We start from the raw sequence: 27,140 nt of genomic DNA on the forward strand, positions 1-27,140 counted from the left end.
CCTGCCAGGTGCCGTCCCGAGGTTGGGGAGAGGGCGCCTGCTGTGCACAAAGCTGCTCCCTGTGGCCAAGTGCACCAGACCCTCCCTCAGCTCCTCCAAGGCTGTGTTGGCGGGAGGATCAGTCCCCGGGGAGGCAGGCGGCCTGGGACCACACGTGGGGGCTGTAGAGGGGTCCCAGGAGGCCCGGGCAGCCCTCAGAGCTGGGAGGGGTGTGGGGGCGGGGACCTAGGTGGCCTTGGAGCGCGGGTAGGGGATTCCAGGAGGTCCAGTGGCCTTGGGAGCCACCGGGGTGGGGGGTCCCAGGAGAGGCAGTGGCACTCAGAGAGGGGGGTGAGGAGGGTGGGGGGGGTCCCGGGAGGCCGGGTGGCCCTCTGAGGGGTCGGACGGGGAGGCGGAGAGGGGAGGCGGGCCGCGCCCAGCCCCTGCCAGCCCGGCTGGAGCAGGAGTTCAGCAGTCCCGGCCGGAGGCAGGATGCGGCCCCAGGAGCCGCGCTGAGCGGGACGCCAGGTCAGAGCGGGGCCGGGGCCTCGGGGAGGAATGCGGCCGCGGAGGGATGTGGTGGGCGGGCCCACATTGCCCTCTAACGGGGCCTGAGGAAAGCCGCCAGGACCCTCCTCTGGCCCCAGCCAGGCCCCAGCCTGTGCGCACGTAGCTGGCGGCCGAGGCTACGTGCACTTGGTGAGCCTACTCGCTCACCGCCCAGATGCACGTGTGAGACCCGCCTGCCGACTCGGGGCCCCCTCCCCGGTCACTCCGGAGTCCCCTGGCTTTGTTGGAGTGTCCCATACGCTGGGTCCCACTTTGAGATCCAGTGGCTCATCTGATTTGTTTTTCAAGTAACCATTTGGCCACTGCAATTTTTAGTGAAAGTGATACAAAACCGGGATCTTCATAGCAATGGCTTTGTGGCGACAGTTGCTAAGGTCCCTTCCCCATTTGAAACCCCACGTCTTGGCAGCGACGTGTGTGACGGCAGTTGCCAAATAAAATGAAGGTGCGTGGGGGGCGGGTGGGGGGCGGGGAGGAACTTTGGGCTGCGTGACACGCCCGGGCCATGTGTGTTTCTGCCGTGCGGTGCCCTGGGAATCAATCCGGGCAGGCCCCGGGGACACCGTGGGGCTCTGTGTGTCCTTGGGGGGGGGGGTTCCCTGCTGTTGTCAGGACTGGTGGTTTGTAAAGGAGTCCGCACGGATGTGGCCTGTGGAGGGGAAAAGGGATCCCACAAGTGACGGGGATGGCTCAGGCTTCCAGATGTTTCCTGGGGCCCGGAGGCGAGGGGGGAGGCTCAGGGCTCATGCAGTCCATGTGCCCAGCTCGAACCGTGTCCCCGCCCCCCGATGCTGGAAAGCCTGGCCTGGTACCTAAGGCCCAGGTCCTCCGTGAGGGTGGGGCCGGAACAGCTCCGGGAGGGAAGGGCCTGGAGGAGCCTCAGCCCTCGAATTTTCTGGGTGCAGATGGAATCTTCTAGGTCTTTCTCTGGTCTCCCAGCCAGTCCTGCAGCCAGGCCTTTGGGCTTCTGGAAGGACCTTGGTTACTGTCGCCTGGATAGAGACCCAAATACCCAAGTGCTGGGGTGGTGGGCAGTGGCCTGGCTGTCTGACATTTCTGGAATTGGGATACAAGCCTTCCTGGTGTCGGCCCCACTCGTGTGAGGGGTCGGTACCCCCCCCCCAGCAGAGGACCCGTGTCGCTGCTCTCCAGGGGTGGGGAGGCTCCCAGGCACAGAAGAGCCCGGTTCTCTCCCACAGTCACCCCTGTTGCAGCTGGTTCCAGGGTCCCCTCCCAAACAGCCCCTGCCCCTGTGGCCCTGCTGAGCCCTAGGGTTCCCCAGAGCAGACGGCCCTTTCTCAGGACATGCAGCGGCACCGGCCGAGGCGCTCCGAGTACTGAGGCTACACTTCCCACGTTCTCCTCCCCTAGACCTGAGCCCACTACTCCAGGCTTCGATCTCCGCCCCTCCCCCAGGCCCCACACACCCTTCCCCGCGCTCAAGGTGCCCCCATCTGGGTCCCCAGGGCTGCCGGGTGCCGGTCACCAAGCTAGCCGCAGGCACGTGTGTCCCTCCACCGTCCCCGCGGACGGTGTCCACGCTCACGGGAGACTCACGGCCTGCCGTCCTGGCCCACAGAGCCTCTGTCGGAGTTCACGGCCACTTTGAGAATGTCCAGATTGGCCCTCGACCCCCTCCAGGCCCCCACCGGCAAAGGGCATCTCGCGTACACTTTGAGAAAAGGAGCCTGAGACCCAAGCCAGGCCCCGCTGCCCGTGAGAAGCACCAGCCTCCCTGGTGCCTGCCGCTGGGACCCGCCCCGCCTGGGCACGGCGTCCTCCGTCCCCTTTACCGACCTCCAACAACGGGACGGAACAAACTACACGGGGCTCTAGCCCTTGTGAGCATATTCTGCAAAGTTCCAGGAGGGAGACTCTCAGCGGCAATTAGTGGGCAGGTCGAGTGGCCCGCGGGCGTCGCCTGTGTGCACGCAGCGTGGCTCTCTCGGCAGTCGGGACGGCAACACTCACCCCTTCTCTCTGCCTTTCCGCCTAGATTTATTATAAAGTCATCAAGGACATCGAGCCTGGGGAAGAGCTGCTGGTGCACGTGAAGGAAGGCGCGTACTCCCTGGGCCCGGTGCCCCCCGGTCTGGATGGTAAGCCCCCCCCTCCTGAGGCCGCCCGTCACTCCTGCCACATGCCGGGGCCCGCCGCTCAGACCCCGGGCCAGCGGGACCGGCCCCCTCCTAACAAGCTCTCCACTGAAGCGTCGCACTCTCCCCACCGTGGGTTATATGAGCCACACGCCGAATTCCCGCCAGGACTTCGGGCCATAGGAGCCAATGGGTATCGTGTGGCATTATATCTTTGTCGTGGAAGTGTCCCGGGGGACTTTTTGTTTTTTTTGTTTTTTTTTAAATGCTGTATTATTAGCAGCATGGTTTTGTGGCTTGGAAACCTCCACCCTGCAGAGCTCCGTGCCGCGGGAGACGTTTCAGGGTCACTTCAGAGAGGGCAGTGTCGGCGTGTAGGTCTCTGAAAGCAGTGCCTGGTCTATCGTTGACAGCAGAGTCCGAGAGAAAAGTTAAGGGGAAACTGATGTCGTGAGAGGGGACATTTCGGGTTGGGGCGTTGCCACAGGGGCACTTGGACGGCAGCTGAGCCCCCGGAACCGTGTGTGGAGAGCCGCCCTCCTGTCCTTTGCTCCCGACTCGTCACTCGGTGCTCGTCCCCCGGGCATGCTTCCCACCCTTCCTCCTTCACACACACACACACCTACATCTCAGAGGGTGTTAGAAAATTCCAGCCGCAAGCAGGCTGGCCTTTCCGGAACGCGGCCTTCTCCTCCTTTGTCCCCGCTGCGAAGCAACATGCCGTTCACCTGGGGACTCTGGAACAGCGTTTGGGTCCCTCCGAGGAACGAGGAACCCTGCACTGGCAGCGGAGGGCCGGTGGTTAACTCCCTGAGTGCCGCCGCTGAGCTCGCGGCGTCTTCCCTTTGAGACCCCACAAGGGAGCAGAAAAGCCACCTCCCCTTCTGGCCGGGGCTGGTGGTTCCGCTCAGCTCACGCCGCCGGAGCAGGCGGGAGGCCGCCTTTTCCCCTTCCTGTCTTCCCTCCCCTCCCCTCCAAAGGCACAGAGGCTTCATGATTAACACCACTTACCGCAGGTTCCTCTAACAATGCCATGACAGGGACAGGCATCGGCCGGGGCCGGGAGCGAACACGGAGATCTCTGCCTTAATTTACCCTTTCGATCCCCGAGCCTGGCCCGGCGGCTGCGTCCTTCCTCCCCGCGGCCCGTGTCCCTGAGCCGCCGCTCCCAAGTCGTCACGGAGCCGGATCCTATCTGCGCGCGCCTCTCAAGTTTGGTTTGAATTAGGCCGTCAAGAAAAGAAAAATTAACGGCCGAGGTCTGGGTAGTGAGGGGATGGGCTCCTTTTCCTTAAAGTAATCGTTGAAAAGACCTATGGGTCTCAGGTAGCACACGAGAGCTCGGGAAGATAAACCCACTCCCCTTCGGGGAGCACCCGGCCAGGGAATGTCGTTTGTATGATGAAACTTCTTTCTTCCAAAAGGTTTTAAAAAACCTGGATTGCTTTCCCCCTCCCCCTGCCCGTCCGCCCCCACCGGGCCCCCCGATCTTAAAATAAGCCGGGTCCACATCTCCCTAATAATTCATCAAACGTTTGTGGGCTAATTGCTTTCCACACATAATGGTCTAGCATCGAATATCTGACTTTTCATACTCTCTGCTGTCACAGTCATCCCCCAGCCCCCCAACGGCCGCCCCCTCCCCAGCTAAACTCAGAATCGCACAGAAAGAAAATGCAAAATCGTTCCTCGCTAAGATAATTATCATAAAAATCTTTTCTCCCGGCCCCAGCTAAACGCAGAGGCCCCTTATCACGGCAGGAATTTGGAGTGGGTTCTCCAGCGCTTTTGAGCCTCCGGTCTGGTCCACTGCCATGCAGATACCGCATAATTGTGTCCCCCTCGGCTCTCGGAAGCCATTAGGCACCGATTTATTTTTCTGTCACATTCCTGCCTTGTGAAGTTGCGGACGGGACTTCACACAGACAGGCGGGGTGTGGATGTGACACGCACAGCACGGGCTGCCGTGGCCCGGGCCCGGTGTGGTTTGGGTAGCACACGGAGCCTCCGCCAGATTCGGAGCTGACTCACAATTTTTCGTGCTGCTGTTGCGGGCGGGGGCCTTGGGCGGGGACAGCGTTCAGGTATCGCGGCAGACACGGGGGCCCCTGGGTGCCGGCCCACTGGGGGCCGAGGGCGCCGTTCTGGTGGATCCCGGCCTGGAAATGCTCTTTGAAAGCCGCGGCTTTGGAAAGAAACGCAGTCCTGGTCTCCCTGCAAGGGACTCAGAGCACAGGGACGCCACGTTCAGGTTCATTCAATAGTTGAGGCGACTTTTTATTTTCTGCTTATTCTTTCAGCACGGAGGGGAAAGATTTCCCTTGCGGGAAAGCTTCTTGATCTTGGGAGAAAATAAGGAAAATCATTTCCATTCCAGTATGCTTTTCTTTCGAGAAAGGCTTAAAATCGTTAACTTCGCTCCGCCTTCCGAAGAAGTCACAAGGATGCAGTGACTTGTATATAAAGCGTATGAGGAATATGATACAATGTAACGTAACATTATATGATATGATATAAGTGTAGTATAATATGACATAACAACATGATATAATACAACGTAACACAATATAACCAGAATATAACCTATCCTTTTGGTGTTTTTTCACGTGGGGTTATTTGCGCCGGGCCCTGGGACCCACATGGCTGCGTGCATCCTTTGTGGCCCGTGCAGCGTGCCCCGGACGTGTGCACTCAACGCCCGCCTTACCTGCGTGGGAGATGCTGGGACACCTGTCCACGCCACGGCACGGGGCGCGGGGGACTGAGGCTTAGACATGTCCGGTGTCCGTCTCTGTCCTTCAACCAGGGCAAACGTGGGTCCGTGGAGGGATGAGGGGGCAGGGAAGGAGGGCGACATGTATCTCCAGTCAGTTCCGTGGCCTCTAGGAGGTCCTCAAACGCCGTCAGAGTGAGAATCAGGCAGGATTTTCATTTTAAATCCAAATTCCAGATCAACACTGAGAGAATGGGTTGGTTGATGCTATGGGCGGGTGGGGTCAGCCTTTCTTCTCGTATTTGTTGTCAAATTTCAAACTTCTGGGACTGTTCCCAGTTGGGTCCAGAAAGAACAAACTACAGACTGGCGTTTCTAACTTACTCATGGCGCCGGTGGCGGTGGGAGGGCCCCAGGAAGTCAGAACAAACCCACAGGGGCCGTTTCTGTGGGGTCCGTGCATCCGGCCCCGTTGTGAAATGGGGCTCTCGGTCCTCAGATGTAGAGGAAAGCCACATGTGTTCAGTCGAGGCGGGCCTGCAGGAGACGCCAGGGCGAGCCCAGCTCTCGCGGCCCGTCCGGTGCTCTCCCTGGGCCGCACACACGGCGGGACTCCGCCACCCTGCCTCCAGGGCCCCACCCGGTGCCGAGGCTCCAGTTACACGGCTCTGCCCCCTCCTCCCCGGGCGCCCTGGGCCGGCCATTCCGTCTGTCCCGGCCTCCGTTTCCCAGTTATAAATCGGGGGTAAGAATATTCTCCCCCCGGCAGCGCGTGGATTGGCACAGGCCTTAGATCCACGAACACCGGGAAATTCCTATGGCAGCGCCTGCTGCGTGGGGGCTCCCAGACCTCCAGGGTCCCCATCGCCGTCCACGGCCCTTCCCGCGGACGCTCCGGTTCTCCCGCAAAGGCGATGCTTTGGAGACTAGCAGGGATGATGGCGCGGTGATGTGCACCCTCCCTGCGCGCCTCCCCCTCCCCGGACTCCACCCTGGCACCCAGGGGGCCCGCCCAGTGCCCGCGTGGGTTTTGTGCCAGCGCCTTCTCTGACTTGGTGCCCTGGGCAGCCCCGGGCCCCGCCGTCCCTATCCTCCCGCCCCTTGGTCTGCCCCTCGCAGGAACGGGAGCCTGCCCTGGTCTTTGTGTTTGCAGACGCACTGAAGGGTCACTGGGGCGGCCGCCCTCCCTGCCTCCTCCAGCCCCCGGTCTGCGGTTGGTGTGGACCGGCTGGCCTTGCCTCCTCCTGGTCCGTTTCGCAGCTCGCCGTGCGTCTGCGGCCCTTCGGGGAGGTGTATGGGGCAGAGCCTTCGCGGCCTCAGAGGCCCACACGGGGGGCCCCCGCCGCTCTCGCCCGGAGCAGGGCTGGGTGCTGTAACTCGACTCCCTGACCCAGACAAGCGAGAGCTGCTTGTCCCCATCTGTGTTGAATTCCTCCAAACGAACACTTTCTCGACAGCCCGCTCCGGTCGGTGGGCAGGCCGGCAGGCCCGGACGGTGCGTCAGACCAGCACTGGAGCCCGCCCGGCCTGTCCGCAGGGCCCCTCTCGGCAGCACCCCCACCCCGCCCCGTCACCCAGATGTCTGCCTCCACGCAAAGATGTGGACAGAAGTCACATTTGTGCACCTGAGGGGGTCGTCCAAGGCCCCGGAGCATCTCGGATCCAGCTCCCACAGAGCCTGCCCCTTGGGTGTCGGGGAGTGGGGGCCTCCAGGTGCCACCGGTGGGGATGCCAGGTGTGACCACACACCGGGAGCGGTGCCTCCAACGTTAGTCTCAGGGAAGCTTCTGGTCGGGAACAGGTGGCCCGCCCTCTCTCCTGACCCCCTGTCCGGGCTGCAGAGCACCCCCTCCCTGTCCTCAGCACTCTGAGATGTTTCCGGTGGTCTCTCTGACATGGGAGGGGGCGTGCCTGTGCCCCCACCTCCCTGCGTCCTTGACTTCCACGCCCCTCGGGGGCAGGCCATTTGGGTCAGCTTATTAAGGCTGAGCTCTGCACAAGCTTGTACACACACACACACACACACACACACACAGAAGCACAGGCACACATGTCCACACTCCAACACACGGTCACAGGCACACACAGAGGCTCACTCTTGCACACATATAACCTGTTGACCCACACACGTTCACACAAACACACACGAAGCCACGCACAGAAATACAGCCACATAGCACACGCACAACTGCACACAACCAAACATTCACACACGTGTGCACTCACATGTACATATGTGCACATGCACTCTTAACATGCACAACACATGCCAACCGTGTGCACAAATGTGTGCACAGAAACAGACATTTGCACGTGCAGAGCAAGCGTGCACGTTAACGCCCACACACACGTGCACAGGTGCCCTAACGCCCAGGCGCACTCGTGTGTGAACATGTGCCAGCACACACATTTCCACACGTGTAGCCGCACACGGAGGCACCTGCGCGCTCTGGCGCACGCACACGAGTACGCACGCACACCAACACAAACAAGTGTGGATGCACAAATATCTCTACACGTTCACACAGAGGTGCACAGACAAGGATGCAGATGTGTTCAGTTACACACGTTCGTGCACACGCACACTCACAGCCGCACACCCGTGCACAAGCACACGAGCATGCACACATCCGCTCAACGCACACGCAGGCACGCTTTCCGACTTGGGTCCCAGCTTTCAGCGCAAGCGTTCCGTCCCGTCCTCGGGCAGGGAGGGGACACAGCGCTGGGGAGAAGCCACTCGCAAGCAGTGGCCCGGGTGGGGGCTCGGGGATGGGCCCAGAGGACGTCTCCGCCGGGAAATTTACGGCTTTGAGCGGGTTGTTTGGCTTGGCACGGTGGTCAGGATGCCGCCTCGTAAACTTAATAATAGCTGCCCCCCTTTTAATTTGTTTGACCTTGACGACAGTAATTTACGATATGCATTAGAGCTCTGTCTTCTTTTTTCCCCTGATTCATAAACAAACCACTTGGCCAGCTTCCTTCTCTGCTCCCAAGCGCAGGGCCTTCTGGAGCCCGGCGTGGCCTCCTGCCACGCGGGGGTGGGGCCCGGTGTTTCTCGGCATTTCTGATGGTGCGGACACAGGGTCCCCTCGGTCCCCAGGTCCCCGGGGCGGCCGCACCCGGCCCGGGATGAGGGCGGAAAGGAAGCAGGAGCGGGAGCGGCCGGTGTGGGAAGCGGGGCCCGCCGCCCCCACCCCCAACACCCCCTCTCGGGCCCGGAGCCTGGGCCCCGTCTCGCGCTCCCCACGGACCTCCCACCCTCTGTCCCTAGCAGGGGAGCCCACGTTCCGCTGCGACGCCTGTGACGAGCTCTTCCAGTCCAAGCTGGACCTGCGGCGCCACAAGAAGTACGCGTGCGGCTCCGTGGGGGCCACGCTCTACGAGGGCCTGGGCGAGGAGCTCAAGCCGGAGGGGCTCGGCGGTGGGGGCGGCGAGCAGGCCCACGAGTGTAAGGACTGCGAACGGATGTTCCCCAACAAGTACAGGTGCGGCTGCCCCCCATCCCCCCAGGCCTCTTCCCCTCCCCCCGCGCCCCCCTTGTCCTCCGCGCTCCGCACCCCCTCACTGCCCCCCAGGCCCCCCAAGCTGGTCAGCAGAGCCAGCTGACCCTGGGACCACAGCTGGGACCTCGGCCCTCAGCCCTGTCCACACCGACGAGCCGAGAGAGCCTTAGGGACAGGGAGAGACCAGCGTCCCCTCCAGTGTGGCTCACCTCGGGGCAGGTACCCCTCCCTGCCCACTCATCTGTCACTACACACAGCGTGGCCCATGAGCTGGTGGCTGCAGGCCACAGGTGCTCCCGGCTCTGACCCCCCCTGGCCGGTGCCCCCCACCCCCGGAAGATCCGCGTGGTCGGTAGAGATATTTCTGGCCCTGCCATTCTGCAGTCAGGGCTGAGCCTTGGAGATAGACCACGGGGAAGGCGAGAAATGCAGGCCAGACCCCGAGACGTGCAGGGCTCAAGTCCCAAGGCCACTCCCGTAGCAAGGCCCAAGACCAGGACGGCAGGATGGCAACACCCTGCTGTCCCGGGGTCCGTGCGGTGCCCCGGACCCTCTGCACACACAGACCACTCCTCACACGGTGGGCGGGAGCTGGCGGCTCAAGGCCGCCCGGGGGTCCCTCATCCCCCACCCCGGGCACCGGCCTCTGCTCCAGGGATGGAACCCACCTGTCCTGGGAGGTTTCACAGGCGTGGGCACGGTACACCAGGCCCGCCATGTGACGGCCGGACGTGGTCAGCCTAGAGCAGGCAGGAGCTGGCCCTCCCCCTGGGAAGTGGGGGCCCCGAGGACCCCTGAGAGCCCCCCCCCCGGGAAAGATGAGCCTCTGGGCTTTGTGGGGACAGCGTCAGGGGCATGCGGTCCCAGTGCTCCTGCGAGAAGCATGACGACTCGTCCGAGGTAGGCCCCTCCTCCGACCTTTGAGAATCTCCCCAGGACAGCTCTGCACGGTCAGAGCAAAGCCCCGTCGGGTCACTGACTGGCGGTGGTGTCGCTGGGAACCGAACGCCAATCCCACCGTGGGCTCCCCGGGGATGGGAAACCCTCCACCCTGAACAGATGACTAAGAAAATGAGTGTTTGGGCAAATCCCAACTGAGACCCTGGGCGGTAAGCGCTGCTCAAGAGGGTCCGTGTTTTCTTTACATAAACACATAAATCACAATTAACAACAGGGAAAAAGATACAATCTGCCAGCGCTCGAGAACCAAGCGTTTCTGATGTAAATGGATGGCTGGGCCCCGTAATTAACGGGCCGTGATATATTACTGCTCTGCTCACGGAGATTAACGGTCACACCTGGGACAGGAGGCGAGCCAGGACGTGCCCCCCCCACCCCCCGAGAGGAGGGGTGAGGAGTGGCTCCTGCGTCCAGGCACAGTTGCCCCTTCCCGGCGGCTGTGTCCTCCCCACCTTCGGGGACCCACCCGCTCACCCCCGTCCCGCCCCCTCGGTGTGTGCCAGGCGGGTAGGCCGGGCGTGGCCTTGGGTCTCCCGGGCCTCGCCCCCACTCCGGGGCTCTCGGCCGTGCTGGCGGCTTCTGCGCCCCTTGTCTGAGGTCAGCCTCAAGGTTAAGGTTACCCCGAGGGGCAGCGAGGAGCTGTGAGCCGGGGTCCTGCCCTGCCGCCGGCCGCCTGGAGGAGACGTTTGCACGAGGGCCTGAGCTCTGTCCGGGCAGCGCTTCCTCCCCGTGGGATGGGGGAGGGCCGTCTCCGCCCTCCGTCCTGCTGGCCCGTCCAGAGAGGAGGCGGGCAGACGCGCTGCCCGCCGGGACTCACTCCCGTCTCTGGGCAGGGGGCGGTGGGGACGGGAGGGGCCTCGGCCGGGCGGGGCGGCGGGCAGGCCCCCCGGTGACCCCAGCCCCCTGTCCGCGTGCAGCCTGGAGCAGCACATGGTCGTGCACACGGAGGAGCGGGAGTACAAGTGTGACCAGTGTCCCAAGGCCTTCAACTGGAAGTCCAACCTCATTCGCCACCAGATGTCCCACGACAGTGGCAAGCGCTTCGAATGTGAAAACTGTGTGAAGGTAACGCGCCCGCCGCCCCCGCCCGTGCCCCCCACACGCGTGCGGACGGAGGGTGCAAATAAGACCGGAAGCCCTCTGGGGCTCTCGGTTTACGGAGGAAGGGCAGCGGGAGGGGCGCAGGGAGACCCGACCCCGCGCTCTCCAGGGCGGGCTCCTGCCCCCCACCCGCCAGCGCGGCGTCAGAGCGCTTCGGGTCGGCCACGCTTTCCGAGCGCGTGCCCGGAGCATCCCCCCCCCCCCCCCAGCCACCGCTCCCCCAGGCATTACCGCTGAGGGGACGGTCTGGCGGACACGGGCAGCTCACCCCAGGCCGTCCAGCGGGTCACCGCGACAGCAGAGACCCCTCCCGGCCAGGCTCGGCGCAGGGGGCAGAGCAGCGGTGAGACCCGCCCCCCGTCCCCCGACCCGGCGGCCAGAACTGGGCCCACAGGGGAGCGAGCAAAGGTGTCTGTCCCCCCAGGTGTTCACAGACCCCAGCAACCTCCAGCGGCACATCCGCTCCCAGCACGTGGGCGCCCGGGCCCACGCCTGCCCCGACTGCGGGAAGACGTTCGCCACGTCCTCGGGCCTCAAGCAGCACAAGCACATCCACAGCACCGTCAAACCTTTCATATGTAAGTGGTCCCCCAGCCCGGCCGCCCCGCTCTCCCTACTCTCGTCCGCACTCACACCCCGGCCGGAGCTCTGAGAGGCGTGAAAATGCCGGTGACGCTCACCGAGTTCTGCTCATCCCCACAGCGGCCTTTAGGGAGCCCGGCCTGGGTCCCCAGCACTGTCGGGACAGCAGGTGGCGGCCGTAAGTGCCCCTGTCCTCACGGAGCTTACGCGCCGTGGAGGAGATAGAGGCTAGACCAGATGAACGATGAGGGCACGTGCGTCCGGCCTATCAGCCCAGACGGGACGCAGGCTTAGGAGGCTCTCCGAGTGTCCAGGGTGGCCCAGGCGGGCGCTGGTCCTGTGAGTGCAGGGGGGCCAGGACGGCTTGTCAAACGAGAGGCTTTCTGGCGGACGCCTGGCGGACGGGCGGGTGTGAGGGGGCCCCTGCGGGGGACGGAGGTGCTTGGGACGGGAACTGGGAGCACAGAGGCCTTGAGGCTGGCGTGTGTGGGGGAGTAAGTGAGGGGGACTAAGAGGAGAGGGGCCACGGGTCCCAAGGGCCAGGTCGTGGGGACTTTGTGAGCCAGCGTAGGGTCACCGCCCTTATTCTCAAGGAGTTCGGAAGCCACGGAAGATTCCTCTCCACCTGGCAGCGTGCTGAGTTATTCACACGAGATTGTGCTCGGCCATCACGTCAAGTGATTTGCACTGTCGCCAATCACACAAATTGCACTCAGCAACCATCCACACGGACTGTGCAGTCATCACCCACATCGACTCTGCAGTCGTCACCCACACGGACCGTGCAGTCGTCACCCACACGGACCGTGCAGTCGTCACCCACATCGACTGTGCAGTCATCACCCACATGGACGGTGCAGTCGTCACCCACATCGACTCTGCAGTCATCACCCACATCAACTGTGCAGTCGTCACCCACATCGACTGTGCAGTCATCACCCACACGGACTGTGCAGTCATCACCCACACGGACTGTGCAGTCATCACCCACACGGACTGTGCAGTCGTCACCCACACAGACTGTGCAGTCGTCACCCACACGGACTGTGCAGTCGTCACCCACATCGACTCTGCAGTCATCACCCACATCAACTGTGCAGTCATCACCCACACAGACTGTGCAGCCATCACCCACATCGACTGTGCAGTAATCACCCACACAGACTGTGCAGTCATCACCTACACAAACTGTGCAGTCAGTCATCACCCACATCGACTGTGCAGTCATCACCCACACGAACTGTGCAGTCGTCACCCACACAAACTGTGCAGTCATCACCCAAACGGACTGTGCAGTCACCCACACGGACTGTGCAGTCATCACCCACACAGACTGTGCAGCCATCACCCACATCGACTGTGCAGTAATCACCCACACAGACTGTGCAGCCATCACCCACACAAACTGTGCAGTCAGTCATCACCCACATCGACTGTGCAGTCATCACCCACAAGAACTATGCATCCATCACCCACACTGACCGTGCAGTCATCAGTCACACGGACTGTGCAGAGTCATCACCCACACGAACTGTGCAGTCGTCGCCCACACGGACTGTGCAGTCGTCACCCACACGAACTGTGCAGTCAGTCATCACCCACATCGACTGTGCAGTCCTCACCCACATCGACTGTGCAGTCATCACCCACATCAACTCTGCAGTCATCACCCACACGGACTGTGCAGAGTCATCACCCACACGGACTGTGCAGTCGTCACCCACGTGACCTGTGCAGAGTTATCACCAGCATTGCCTGGACTCATCATCCCCATGGGATTGCATGGGGTCAGCATTTCACACACACGATCTCATAGCACCCTTCAGGGCCACACTGTCTCCTAGTGGCAGAGAAGGAAACTGAGGCTTGCAGATTAGGGGAGCAGGTGCTCAGGGCCACGCTGCAGAGCCTGGATTCTAGCCCAGGCCTGGCCCTTGACCCTGGGCTGGGGGGTTGGAGCCTCTCAGACCCCACAACACCGGTGTGAGGAAGAGGAGCTCTGGGAGCTTGAGGACTGGGGGCTGTGGGACGCCTCAGCGATGCTGTTCTGGTGTGGGACACCCAGGGCTGACTGGCCGGTCAGGCCTTTGTCGGGTGACTGGGGCTGTGCCCTCCTCCTGCTGCTGTCCCCAGCCCAAGCTTCCAGCTGCCCTGCTAGAGATGACCCAGACACCAGCCTTCCTCGGCCGCTCAGCCCCCCAGTCACCTGCAGGTCCTGGATGGAGACCTGTGCGCCCTGGGGTGCACCAGTGGTTCCCCCTGGGAGGGGTCAGGAAGAGGCGAGCGGGTGTGAGTGGGAGCCAGGGGCTGGGACTTGGTGACTGCAGGTGTGTGTCCTGCATTCTGTGGATGAGGGTCCCAGGGAGTCCCACCGTGGGGCATCGAATAGCAGCTCGGAGTTTCTAAATGAGCTTAAGAGCAGGAAGTCGTGCGGAGGTTCAAAAGCTACCGCCTTTCCGGGCACGCGGAGATCTCGGCGAAGTCTCCCTGGAGCATATTTAGTGACAGAAGCTCCAGGGACCGTAGGTCTCTACCGCCGTTCGCACCGCCTGCACAGACTCCCCGTGTGGGTGGGCAGGGCGTGGGGCAGCCTGGCCGGGCCCCCGGGGCCGCAGCTCCCGCGACCGGCTTGCCTGCACACACACGTGCCTCAGATAGGGTGGCACACGCTTGGGAGATGGCACGTAAGTGTGGCTTTGCACGTCCTCCAAACCCCGGCGGAGCCTCCTTCGGCCCGTGGTAAAGGCCGTGTTGGGCTTGGAAAGGCGAACCCGCAAACGAGCGAGGAGGGGCGCAGACAGCGCGCGCCGGTCAGGAAGGACGGGCTGCTTGGAGGGGTGCGGGCTCACGGCAGCGCGGTCACGGGCGTGCCCAGACGGCGTCCACCTGCCGGCCCCCTGCGTGGATGCACACGGCAACTGTGGGATCTGCCCAGACGCCCCCAAGCCCTTTCCCCGCTGACCACGCAGGCCGAGGCGGCGTGGCCTCCCAGGGTGCCTCCTGCCCCGCGGAGCGGAGCGTGTGCTGGCTGTTTGGGAGGGCGGTGTCGGGCACGCAGGTGGTCAGCCTCCCGTGGGCACTTTCCGGAAAGGGCCCCTCCCTAGAGTGAGTGTCGCGTGGGAGCGCATCTGCGCACACACCCCGTGAGCAAAAGACACGCGGTGGCCAGGGCCACTCTGCACCCCGGCAGGGCCGGGGGGCCCCTCTCACGTCCACCGCGGGCCGCACCGGCTCTGAGCCAGCTGCCAGCGTGCGGGTCCGGCCGCCCCGTGAGGATCTCGGGCCCCCAGGAGGGTCCTCGGTAGCCCCAGCGTCCCTGCCACACCCTCCACCCTGCGAGCAGAGCGGTGGGAGCCAAGGGGCCCGGACTCCCCACGACTGGGCGCGGGGCCGGCCCTGAGGCCCTGCCGGGAGCTGCCCCGGTGGGGGTGGGGGGGTCGTGCGCGAGGCCGGTTCCCAATCTGGGTTTCGTAGCAGCCAGTGACGAGGCACCGGCGAGCCGGGCCGGGACACAGTGACACGTCACTCGTTCAGCCAGCAAGGGCAGCCCGAGCTGAGGAACGGCCTTGCTCCCCCGAGGCCGGGTGGGCGACCCGAGTGTATTTATAGACCGTCTCCTCTGTATCAGCCGCCTCCCAAAAAGGGCAGATTTGATCCAACGAGGCCACGCTCTTCCCCCCTCAGCCTAGAACACGTCCCGCCACGCCGACGGCCAGGAAGGCAGGGCCTTTAATATAAATAGATACTGCGATGAAAGCACGCGATAATCCGGGGCCAGAGCCCCCGCGGCAGGAGCAGGACACCAGGCGGCCGAGGATTTGTGTGAACAAGAGACAGGCTGGAATCACTGTTTCCACTGGGGCTGCGTTTAGGGGGCAAACCGTCCTGCAGAGAGAGACACGTGTGCACGTGCGCTCCTCCCTTTCTGGCTAGAAAAACAAGTAAAGAAAGGAAGCAAAGCTGGTGATTCCGTGACGACACTCGACTCACAAGCCATCGGGGAAATGGGGAGACGGGGTCGCCTGGGCCCGGGGGTCCTGGTGTTCGGCTCTGGCCAGCAGCGCCCCCTCCTGCCGAGAACAGAGGCCGGTGTCCCCCGGCCTGAGCCTGGTGCTTCTTCACCCCAACCTCTCGCTCTCTCGAACTCGGAACCAGCCCGTCTCCACGCGGCCTGGCTTGGGCTTCCCTCCCGTGCCCACCTTCCAGCCATCCCCGGACGGTCACTACACACAACCAGGGGCCGTGCTCCCACGCCCAGACCCCCTAAGCATCCCCCGAGTGGGCTGGTCCCCCCGAGGCCCCTCTCCCCAGACGGAGAGCAAGAGAGTTAATCTGGCAAGTGGGGTTTCCTCTTAGTGGCGGGGACAGTGTCACTGAGGTGGACAGGGTGCAGGTGGGAACCCTGGGGCCCGGGGGGGACTGAAACAGGTGCCTGGGTGGCTGCACACCGGGGTTTAGCCCCCGGCAGGGATTTCAGGAGACCTTGGCCCCCACATCACAAACACTCATGTGCACAAACAGCACATGTACCCCACTTTCTAACGGGAAGGTTGAGGCAGGCGCCTGAGACCTGACCGAGTGGGAAGGTGCAGGCAGGTCTCACCAGTGTGTGCCGGTCACCACAGGTCAGCCCCCAGGGTAGGGTGCCCACACACGCTTACATACGTGTGCACACATGCAGGCACACGCAGACACTCGTGCACACACGTGTGCACAGATACACGCACTCGTGCAAACACGCATGCAGACACACATGTGTGCACACTCATGGGTGTTCGTGCACACAGATACACACTTGTGCAAACACACATGCAGACACACGTGCGTGCACACTCATGGACACTTGTGCACATGCCCACAGAGACACGCACTCATGCAAACATGCAGACACACGCGTGTGCACACTCATTGACACAGTACCCACAGATACATGCACTCGTGCAAACACACGCACAGACACGCGCGTGCACACTCATGGACGCTCGTGCACAGGTGCCCACAGGTACACGCACTCGTGCAAACACGCATGCAGACACACGTGTGTGCACACTCATGGGTGTTCGTGCACACAGATACACTTGTGCAAACACACATGCAGACACACGTGCGTGCACACTCATGGACACTTGTGCACATGCCCACAGAGACACGCACTCATGCAAACATGCAGACACACGCGCGTGCACACTCATTGACACAGTGCCCACAGATACATGCACTCGTGCAAACACACACAGACACGCGCGTACACACTCATGGACGCTCGTGCACACGTGCCCACAGATACACGCACTCGTGCAAACATGCATGCAGACACACGTGTGTGCACACTCATGGGTGCTCGTGCACACGTGCCCACAGATACACGCACTCCTGCGAACACGCACGCAGACACACGTGCGTGCACACTCATGGACGCTCGTGCCCACAGATACACACACTTGTGCAAACACACATGCAGACACACGTGTGTGCACACTCATGGACACTTGTGCACATGCCCACAGAGACACACACTCGTGCAAACACGCACGCAGACACGCGCGTGCACTCATGGACACTCGTACCCACAGATACACGCACTCGTGCACACATGCAGACACGCGCGTGCACACTCATTGACACACGTGGCCACAGATACACGCACTCGTGCAGACACGCACGTGCACATTCATGGACGCTCGTGCACATGTGCCCACAGATACACTCACTCAAGCAAGCACGCACGCAGACACGCGCGTGCACACTCATTGACACACGTGCCCACAGATACACACTCGTGCAAACACGCAGACACACGTGTGTGCACACTCACGGATGCTCATGCACACAGGCCCACAGATACATGCACTCACGTAAACACGCACGTGCACACTCATGGACGCTCGTGCACATGTGCCCACAGATACACTCGTGCAAACACACGCAGACACACGTGCATGCACACGCGCGCACACACACACGTGTGCTCGCGCACACAAGCAGTCTGCTCCCGATCGCGGGGCCCCGCCCCCTCCACCGCAGGGTTTCCCCGTAATTTCATATCGTTTGTCTTTGCTTTGTGCTGATGTTTTAGGTGAGGTCTGCCACAAATCCTACACGCAGTTCTCCAACCTGTGCCGCCACAAGCGGATGCACGCCGACTGCCGCACGCAGATCAAGTGCAAGGACTGCGGGCAGATGTTCAGCACTACCTCCTCCCTCAACAAGCACCGGCGGTTCTGCGAGGGCAAGAACCATTACCCGCCGGGCGGCATCTTCGCCCCGGGCCTGCCCCTCACCCCCAGCCCCATGATGGACAAGGCGAAGCCGCCCCCCAACCTCAACCACGCCGGCCTGGGCTTCAACGAGTACTTCCCGTCCCGGCCGCACCCGGGCGGCCTGCCCTTCTCCGCGGCGGCCCCCCCGTTCCCCGCGCTGGCCCCGGGCTTCCCGGGCATCTTCCCCCCGTCCCTGTACCCCCGGCCGCCCCTGCTACCTCCCACGCCGCTGCTCAAGAGCCCCCTGAACCACACCCAGGACGCCAAGCTCCCCAGCCCCCTGGGGAACCCGGCCCTGCCCCTCGTCTCCGCCGTGGGCAACAGCGGCCAGGGCGCCACGGCCGCCACGGGGCCTGAGGACAAGTTCGAGCGCCGCCTGGAGGACTCATACGCCGAGAAGCTCAAGACGCGGGGCAGCGACCTGTCCGACGGCAGCGACTTCGAGGACGTCAACACCACGACCGGGACGGACCTGGACACGACCACGGGCACGGGCTCAGACCTGGACAGCGACGTGGACAGCGACCGGGACAAGGCCAAGGACAAGAGCAAGGCGGCCGAGGGCAAGCCCGAGTGCGGGGGCGGCGCGGCGCCCCCGGGTGCCCCGAACAGCGTGGGCGAGGTGCCGGTCTTCTACTCCCAGCACGCCTTTTTCCCGCCGCCCGACGAGCAGCTGCTGGCCGCCTCGGGCGCCGCGGGCGACTCCATCAAGGCCATCGCCTCCATCGCGGAGAAGTACTTCGGCCCCGGCTTCGTGGGCATGCAGGAGAAGAAGCTGGGCTCGCTGCCCTACCACTCTGTGTTCCCCTTCCAGTTCCTGCCCAACTTCCCCCCGGCCCTCTGCCCCTTCGCGGACCGCTCCCTCGCCCACAACTTGCTGGTCAAGGCCGAGCCGAGGTCGCCCCGGGACGCCCTCAAGGTGGGCGGCCCCAGCGCCGAGTCCCCCTTCGACCTCACCACCAAACCAAAAGAGGCAAAGCCCGTGCTGGCCGCGCCCAAGGCGCCCCCGGCGCCAGCGTCCGGGGAGGAGCAGCCACTGGACCTGAGCATCGGTAGCCGCGTCCGAGCCAGCCAGAACGGAGGGGGGCGGGAGCCCCGCAAGAACCACGTCTACGGGGAGCGCAAGCTGGGGGCCGGGGAGGGGCTGCCCAAGGCGTGCCCGGCACAGCTGCCCCAGCAGCCCTCCCTGCACTACGCCAAGCCATCGCCCTTTTTCATGGACCCCATCTACAGGTATTAACATCCCTGCCTTCACCTGCTCTCCCAGAGGGGCCGCCACCGCCCGGCTGGGCGTCTGGGCGTCTGGGCGTCTGGGCGGGGCCTCCCGGACGCTCGGGGCTCCCTCTCGCGGACAGCCGCTGGGATCCCCGGCCTCCCCTCGGACCCCGCCCGGCCCCGCTGTGTCTCCAGCCGCCTTCTCTGGACCAGCTGTGCCTCCTGCAAAACTCAGACCCTTGCTCTTTCCTCCGCTCCCAGCCCCGGTCCCGAGGCCGCCCTCGTGGCTCCTACCCCGCCCCGGAGCCACAGCTGGGGTTCCTGGTGGCCCAGGAGAAAGCAGAGAAGGAGCCGCTGGTCTCTGGGAGCGGGCGGAGGGGGGAGGGGGAGGGGGAAGGAGCAGCTTTGGAGGGTCCGCAAAACACCAGCATCCACCTCTCTGATAGCCCTCCCAGTGAGGGCTTTGATCCCCTCAATTGGGGAACCCCCTCCCCAATTTCTGGGCAGGCTCCGATCAGGTGGGCTTGTTAGGTGGGAGGGGTCCCGCCGCCACCACACGGTGTCCTGCGGGTGCTGGGCAGGCCGAGCCTCGAGGAGAGGGCGGCCTGGGAGGGGGGCCGGGGGGTCCAGGAAGCAGGCGCCAGGCACAGCTGTGGGGCTCAGGCTGCTGAGGCCGATACCGCCGGTGCCCGTGTGTGACAAGCCCGTGCGCACACACACATGTGCGTGTACACCTGGTGTTCAGGGAGCACCAGCGTATGTGGCCGCCTTGAAGGCACAGACGCCTGAGTTCCCCAAGGGGCCGCTGTGGCCTGGAGACGGTGTGCGAGTGAGGAGCCCACATCTGCCGAAGGTGCGCATGGGAGAGAATGACGTCAGAGCACGAGCCCGGGCTGGCCCAGCCTCCCACCCTCTGCACTCAGCCCCCGTGGCCCCGGCCGCCTGTGTGTGCGGCCAAGGACTGACATCGTCACCACAGGAAACGTGGAAGATGCCCCTTTAAGTGTTTGGTGCAGAACACCCCATCCGCAGACGGTTTGAGAAAGTTGACCAGACGCTTGCAGAGGAGGGGGTGACTCTCCACCTGCCAAATGCGTCTCCTTAGCTTTCTGGGCCAAACGTGCCCGGCGAAAGGCCTAGAGGGCGCCTGACAGTTTGGTGAGGCTCCCCAGACTGTAGGCACGGCCCTGAGTGCCCCTGGGATGTGCAGAGGACGGCAGGGTGATTGCAGGCTGAGAGACGGGACCTCCCCCTCGGGCCACAGGGCTGGAATCAGCGGGCTGTCAGTTAACTTCTTCCCACCCTGTCCCTGGCCTCCCCGCCCTCTCTTCAGGCCCCCGCTGCGCCCCTCTGCCCCCTCTCACCTGGTTTAGGGCCACAGGCCTTTTACCGGAAGCTGGGAGAGACCAAGAAGGGGAAGTCCAAACGGGGCTCCTCTGAGACCCAGCATACCCCTGGCTCTGGCTGTCAGCCCTGGGGTCCATCAGCCGAGGGAGGGGCCGCCTGGGCCCCAGGTTCGGGCACAGACACCAGCGAAATGCCCTAGGGCAAGCTGGCTCCACATCCCTCCCTGCCACGACCAAGCCCATCAGGACAAACGTGCGGTGTTTGGAGGTCCCTCCCCAAGCCAAGGTGTGGGCGGCTGCGACTGCCCACAAACAGGCCGGGCCCTGGGGCTGGGGGCCAGGGCCCCCCTCCTCTCCTGGGTGACTCCAGCAAAACCCTGCACCGTCCCCCACGGGCCGGCCCCCGGGTCCCGTTCACCCGAACACGTGACCCACAATCCTCCATCCCCCGGGCTGGGCGCACGTGACAGTGTGGTCGGCCGGGCTCAGCTGGCCTTGGATGCTCAGGAACCGGCCTGACACGACTGCCCAGCCTCCTCCCTGGGGTCCCCTGGCTTCAGGGACGATCCGCCAACCCCACAGCATCTCGCTCGACAGCCGAGTCCGACACCGTCCAGCTCTGAATGGGCCTCGGGTAGGCCCCACAGAGCGAGACGCCCTCCAGGCCAGCTTCCCACACGACCAACACCGCCTCTCCAGGGGGAGGCCCTCCACGCCCCCTCCCGCGCCCTCTCCCTCCTGGGCCAGGCCGGCGGGCCTGCGCGGTTCCCGGTGGCCCCTGGGACACTCCCAGAGTGGCCATGCTGTCTCCCTGCGGCTCACCCCTCTCCTCGTGCCATCTGTACATCCTGCTCTGGTCAGCGTCCAGCCGGCTCCCGGCTGTGCAGCAGAGCAAGGCCCTGGTGTGGACAAAACGGGAGTGGCTGGTGGGGTTTGCTCAGAGCAGCCGTTGTCTGTGTGCAGAGAAGTGGCAGGTCTCCCCAGATGGCACTCTGTGAGTCTCTACCCAGCCCCTCCCCGCCCCAAGGGGACTGAGGCTCTGGCCACTTCCTCTGCTTGTCCTATGATGGGTTGTCACCAGCATCTGGGGAATATTCTAGAATTGTCCTCTCCGGCAGCCATTGTGAGCTTTTCGGTAGACCCCACGTGGCAGCCATGGGAGGCCCTGAGGACCCCCCCGGGACAGCCGCTGGGTGGTTGGTGGACGCTGGGGGGGGGGGGTTGGTGGACCTGCAGGGGTGCGGAACCGGGCGTGGGGAGCAGCGGGGGAGGTACAGCAAGCGTTCAGGCAGGTGGCAGCCTGGAGGCCGTGCAGGTGGGCAGGTGGGCCGCTTCACGACACCCCCCACCGTCAGGCGCACAGAGTAGTCGCGGGGGGGGCGCGGATGGGCACCCTCCCTGTGCAGCCCCGGCGGCTCGGTGGGGTACGTAACCCTCTGTGTTGCCTGCCGTCCAGCAGGGTAGAGAAGCGGAAGGTGACAGACCCCGTGGGAGTCCTGAAGGAGAAGTACCTGCGGCCGTCCCCTCTGCTCTTCCACCCCCAGGTAAGACCCAGGGCTGCCGGGCCTTGGGACCCCCCATCCTGGGGCCAGGTGGGCAGGCAGGGCTCGGGACCCCCCATCCTGGGGTCAGGCAAGAGGGCAGGGCTCGGGACCCCCCATCCTGGGGCCAGGTGGACAGGCAGGCCTCGGGACCCCCCATCCTGGGGCCAGGTGAACAGGCAGGCCTCAGGACCCCCCATCCTGGGGGCAGGTGGACAGGCAGGCCTCAGGACCCCCCATCCTGGGGCCAGGCAAGAGGGCAGGGCTCGGGACCCCCCATCCTGGGGCCAGGTTGGCAGGCAGGGCTCGGGACCCCCCATCCTGGGGTCAGGCAAGAGGGCAGGGCTCAGGACCCCCCATCCTGGGGCCAGGTGGACAGGCAGGCCTCAGGACCCCCCATCCTGGGGCCAGGCAAAAGGGCAGGGCTCGGGACCCCCCATCCTGGGGCCAGGCAAGAGGGCAGGGCTCGGAACCCCCGTCCTGGGGCCCTGCAGCCGGGCTGCCCAGACAGGGCTCTGCAGGGGGCAGGCTCCCACACCCAAGGTGTGCCACAGCTCCCCTGTCCGTCAGACGGCCAGGGGATTGCCACCATGGGTCCCCATGAGCCCGGAAGGATGACAAGGCCCAAGACAAGTGAGGAAGGAGAGTGGTGCTCTGCAGGGCAGCCCCGTGGGTCTCTCGGAGGTGGCCAAAGACCCCAGAGCATGAGGGCGCTCACCCACCTACGGTTCAGGCTCTAGGAGGGGTAGTGAGCCCGCAAGGCCGTGGGCAACAGCTTGGAGACGGTGGGTCCAAGAATTTGGAACATAAGGTGACAGACCCAGGACATTTATGAGGGAAGACCAGGGTCAGGGGTCTGGGAATGTGAATCCCCAAGCCAGGTTGTGGCCACACAGCCCGCCTGCAGGCACTCCCATCCCCCACTCCGGCTGTGTCCTCCCAGGGGGTGGGTGCAGAGATGTGGGGGATGCGCAGCAGAGGGGAGAGTTTGTCCACCTGTCCTCACCCCTTGGGGCCGCCCCCACCTCACTTGGGCGTCCTGGTACCTGAACAGTGAGACGGCCTGAACCAGACCCCAGGCCGGGCATTGTTCTCTCTCTCTGCGTTTCCCACCTTGGACAAACACCCCCAGTCGGTGAAACCTGCCCCCCGCCTGGGTTCACAGCTAAACTTAGCACCTCCCATTGTTTCGTCGGGGCCATGGGGTTTGCTTAATAACTTCCCCTGATTTTCCTCGGGTCGGGCTGGAAAAAGCCGACAAGCCAGCCAGGCGCATCCTGTGTTTGTGTTTGTGCGGGAGCTCTAGCGGCCCGGAATATCTGATCGGGGGAGCAGGCCCGGCAGGCCGGACCTTCGGGCAGCCTCAGCAAGACCCACCCAGGCCTGAGGAAGAGAGGCCTGGCAGGGGGCCGGCTGCCCATTGTCCCTCCTGCCGCTCCCCCCTGAGCCGAGCCACCCCCGCTCTGCTGCCTGCCCCTGGGCCAGAGCGCGGGGAGGGGGGGGCGGCGGGGAGGAAGCCTAGGGAGTCACCTAATTAAATGGTCTGAGGTCCGGCGGTCACTCGGGCACGATAACTGGTGGCCTCTGCAAAGGACAGGGTCACCGCTGTATGAAGACATCAGCCCGCGGCGGCCAAGTGCGGGACTTTGCCAGGGCCTTTCTGACGCCCGACTCAGGTGTGTGCAGCCCCTGGGGTACGGGACGAGGCGGTCCTGCCTGGCCGCGGCCCCCCACCACCTCTGGAGTTGCCAGGGAGTCTGTGTGCAGAGAGCTCCAGAGCCTTTCAAGGCTGCGGCTAAAACTGAGGTGCAAAGCCAGCTGGGCAGCAGTCTGTGCACCTGGGGTCCCATCGTCCAGGCGGTGGAGGGGCCAGCGAGAAGCCGGGCAGCAGCCGAGGGGCAAGCTGTCAGCGGGGACAGGGAGGGCAGCCCACGGCTGGTGGCATCGTGTGTCCGTGCAGCCCCAGCGGCCCCCTCCCCTCTCCTGTCCCCAAACCCTGAGCCCTCGGGGACAGGCACAGTCTGGGACGCTGATCAGAACTCTCGCCACCAGGTGGAAACGGCCAGTGCCGTGTCCTCCTCCCCCAGGCAAGCCCTTGGCGTCTCCAAGGCCTGGAGAGGTGGCCCCTCTTATCCAGGTCACCATGTCTGTGCCGGGTCACCTGGGCATCATCCTTTTGAACACTCAGTGTGTCCAGCCTTGGGCTGTTGGATTCCTTCTTAGAACTTTGCCTGCAATCATGGCCCGCTGCCACTAGGCGGTGCTGCCCAGGCCCCTGGTCCCTGTTAACCTGAAATGCAGGTAGATTTCTTGATTTTTCACGACTCAAAAAAAAAATTAAAGGAAAAGAGAGGAGAGAGGAATCAGACATGATTCTGTCTTTAAACCAAGCTAGGCCCCCAGGAGTGCTGGCCAGGGATGAGGCCAACGGGGCGGGGTGGGGGGTGGGGGGTCCCAGGTAAGGCGAGGTGTCATTGCAAGGCAGGAGCCTGCCCCACCGTGTGCCCCTGTCGGACAGAGAGGCTCCCACGGCCTGGGCCCTGGGCTGAAACGGGGCTCCCAGGGAAGGACGAGCGGCAGGGCTGGCCACAGTGGCCAAGAAGCCCGGAGACGGCCCGTTCTACCCACAGCCTGAGGGCCCGCACAAGCCTCTTGTCCTGGCCCAGCTGCGGATGTGCTCGGTCGCCGGGAGAGGGGTCCACACTGCTCAGGAGAGGTAGCAGCTCAGGGGGTCCCCCGTCTCTCCCTCTCACCTGCCGACAGATGTCAGCCATCGAGACCATGACAGACAAGCTGGAGAGCTTCGCGGCCATAAAGGCGGAAGCGGGCAGCTCCCTGCAGCCCCTCCCCCACCACCCCTTCAACTTCCGGTCCCCACCCCCCACGCTGTCAGACCCCATCCTCAGGAAGGGCAAGGAGCGGTATACGTGCAGGTAAGGCTGGGCGTGCCGGGGGGGTGGGGCGGGGGGCCGGTGGGCGCCCCGCCAGGTGGCCGCAGGTGCCCCGCAGCGGCCATGAGCCTGCGCGTCCTGGGAAAACTAGGTCAAAGCCAGACCACAGCGGGGTAGAAGTGCACGGTTTGCTCTCCAATGGAGGTCGTTCCCCACAGATGTGTAGGTGTGGGGTGGCACAAGAGAATGCAGCCTTAACCCAGCCGATCAGAACTCGGAGGGCCCGAAGCCAAGGTGTGCTGGTCAGCGTTTAAGCCCGGTTCTCAGAGCCGGGTGGAAAGCCCAGACGCACAGCCTGTCCCCAGCGGCAGGAGCCCGTTCAACGTGGCTGACATATTGCTGGGGGAGGGGGCGGAGTCCCAGCAGGCCAGAGTAGGCGGGGCCCGTCTGTCCGGCGGCAGGTGCAGGCCTCTCTGTCAAGTTCAGCTGGGCCCTGGGGCTGAAGGACAGACTGCAGTCCTGGGGGCCACAGCCAGGCCACCTGCCCCCCAGCTGTGGGACCTCGGGCCCTAGACAGCGAGTAGGAGGAACCGCAGCGGGAAAGGGTGCGGGTGCCCCAGTCGGTGGCAGCGTGACTGCCTAACGGTCCCCCTGCCCTCTCCACCCAGGTACTGTGGCAAGATATTCCCCCGATCGGCAAACCTCACGAGACACCTGAGGACGCACACAGGGGAGCAGCCGTACAGGTAGGAGCCTGTCCCATCGGGGCCGGGGCGGTGGGTAGGCAGGCTCCCGGTGAGACCGTCCCACCCCACCCCCGCCACTTCCCACTCACAGGAAGGTGAGGGTGGGAGCCAGCATGCTCGGGTCAGGTCGCTCCCTGGACCCCAGAGCCGTCCTGTGTCCTGGGGTGTCATAAAGATTAGGCAGGAGGTGGCCAGCAGGCTTCCTGAAGGTTCTTGCCCACCCCCCAGAGTCGGGTGCCTGGGAGCAGCTCTCCCACCGCCGCCGTCGACAGGGGCAGGGCGTTCAGAGCGGCACCGGCCAAAGCCAGGGCCCCGGGGGGCCTGATGGAGAGACCCCGCCCCACCCCCACCCAGCTCAACTCCCATACGATGGGTGGGTGGTGGGCCAGGGCCGGCACCTAAGGCGGGGCGCGCAGTGGAAAAGGAGCTCCATGCAAATCCGAGTCTGAGCCTGGGCTTGGGGCGTCCTGAGGGACTCTCGGGTCGCTAGCCCTGGATGGAAGCCGTGTGTCTGCTCCCGTCCTGTCTCCTCAATGCTGGGCTTCTACCTACCGGCACGCAGCCACCCCACAAATGGGTGTGAGAGCGGTCACATCTGTTCCCAAGGGGGGTGGCACCCCCGTTTCAAAGATGCTGAGCCAGAGGCTTAGACACCCTGACTTGCCCCGGGGGCGGAGCCCATGGCCACTCTAGGTGACCGTCCTGTCCCCCGAGAAGCAGAGCCTGTCCCTCGGTCCCTGGGGCCTTCATCAGAAGCAGAAGGGATGGGGGTGACATCTGGCTTTCAGCGACGAGCCTGAGAGTTGGCATTTTATTTATTTATTTTTTAAATGTTTATTTATTTTTGAGAGAGAGACAGGGATAGAGCATGAGCGGGGGAGGGGCAGAGAGAGAGGGAGACACAGAATCCGAAGCGGGCTCCAGGCCCCGAGCTGTCAGCACAGAGCCCGATGCGGGGATCAAACCCACGAACCGCGAGATCTAGACCCGAGCTGAAGTCAGACGCTTAACCGACCGAGCCACCCAGGTGCCCCGAGAGGTGGCATTTTATATGAGAGACCGGGTGGCAGTGACCAGGAGGCAAATCAGGGAAAACGCTGGTGTAGATGTCAAGACCTCATTCTGGGGTGTGTCTGGAGAGCGGCAGCTGCTGGGAACTCGGAGTCTGGTTTTAAGTCGGCAGCACAAGATTCCTGTGCCCCGGCCACACAGAGCTTGGAGTACCCGTCCCCGGGAAGGGCAGCCACATGGGGTCCCCTCAGGTGTCATGGTCCCCGTGCCCCACCCTGAGATGCAACCACCACAGGGCCATGTCCTGTCCTGCCTGGACAAGTGACAGCTCAGGTCACTCCGCAGTCATCTGCTCAGTGCCCCCAGGCCACCCCAACACGCACGTTTCCCCGTCCCCCCATTCCACACAGCCTAGCAAAGGGAAGGCTGATTGGGTCTGGCTTCCTCCCCGAAAACGTGTTTTCCTGTAAGGGGAGGCACCTTCTGAACAGTGTCGTGTGTAGGAGCCCCCCCCCCCCCCACCGAGGGTCAGGCGGTGTTTATGGAAGAGTTTAATTATCATTGATTTCTTTTGCTCTCTCCAATCTGTGAGTTTCGACTTTCCTAACAATAATTGCTTTGAA

At 63.9% G+C, this 27,140-nt stretch overlaps 1 protein-coding gene and 1 long non-coding RNA gene across 7 annotated transcripts in view; one reads left to right on the forward strand and one right to left on the reverse strand.

Annotated features, from left to right (window-relative positions):
• PRDM16 (PR/SET domain 16) overlaps positions 1-27,140 on the forward strand; it is a 312,652-nt gene that overhangs the window by 270,093 nt on the left and 15,419 nt on the right. For 3 of the 6 annotated variants that reach the window (XM_086715463.1, XM_086715467.1, XM_086715468.1), the window contains 8 exons: positions 2,546-2,648; positions 8,633-8,846; positions 10,742-10,889; positions 11,350-11,503; positions 17,584-19,000; positions 21,785-21,872; positions 24,633-24,802; positions 25,429-25,506. In XM_086715463.1, coding sequence (XP_086571589.1) covers positions 2,546-2,648; positions 8,633-8,846; positions 10,742-10,889; positions 11,350-11,503; positions 17,584-19,000; positions 21,785-21,872; positions 24,633-24,802; positions 25,429-25,506 — 2,372 coding nt within the window. The remainder of the gene's footprint in view (positions 1-2,545; positions 2,649-8,632; positions 8,847-10,741; positions 10,890-11,349; positions 11,504-17,583; positions 19,001-21,784; positions 21,873-24,632; positions 24,803-25,428; positions 25,507-27,140) is intronic. The other 3 variants (XM_086715465.1, XM_086715464.1, XM_086715466.1) reach the window with 3 other exon arrangements.
• LOC147577722 (uncharacterized) lies at positions 4,331-5,723 on the reverse strand. The gene is made up of 2 exons (XR_015254386.1): positions 5,353-5,723; positions 4,331-4,986 (listed from the first exon to the last, which is right to left on the reverse strand). It is a non-coding gene; the product is annotated as an uncharacterized LOC147577722 (long non-coding RNA).

This window comes from Puma concolor, chromosome C1 (assembly GCF_028749965.1).
Source record: "Puma concolor isolate L17-30 chromosome C1, mPumCon1.1.hap2, whole genome shotgun sequence".
NCBI lineage: Eukaryota > Metazoa > Chordata > Mammalia > Carnivora > Felidae > Puma > Puma concolor.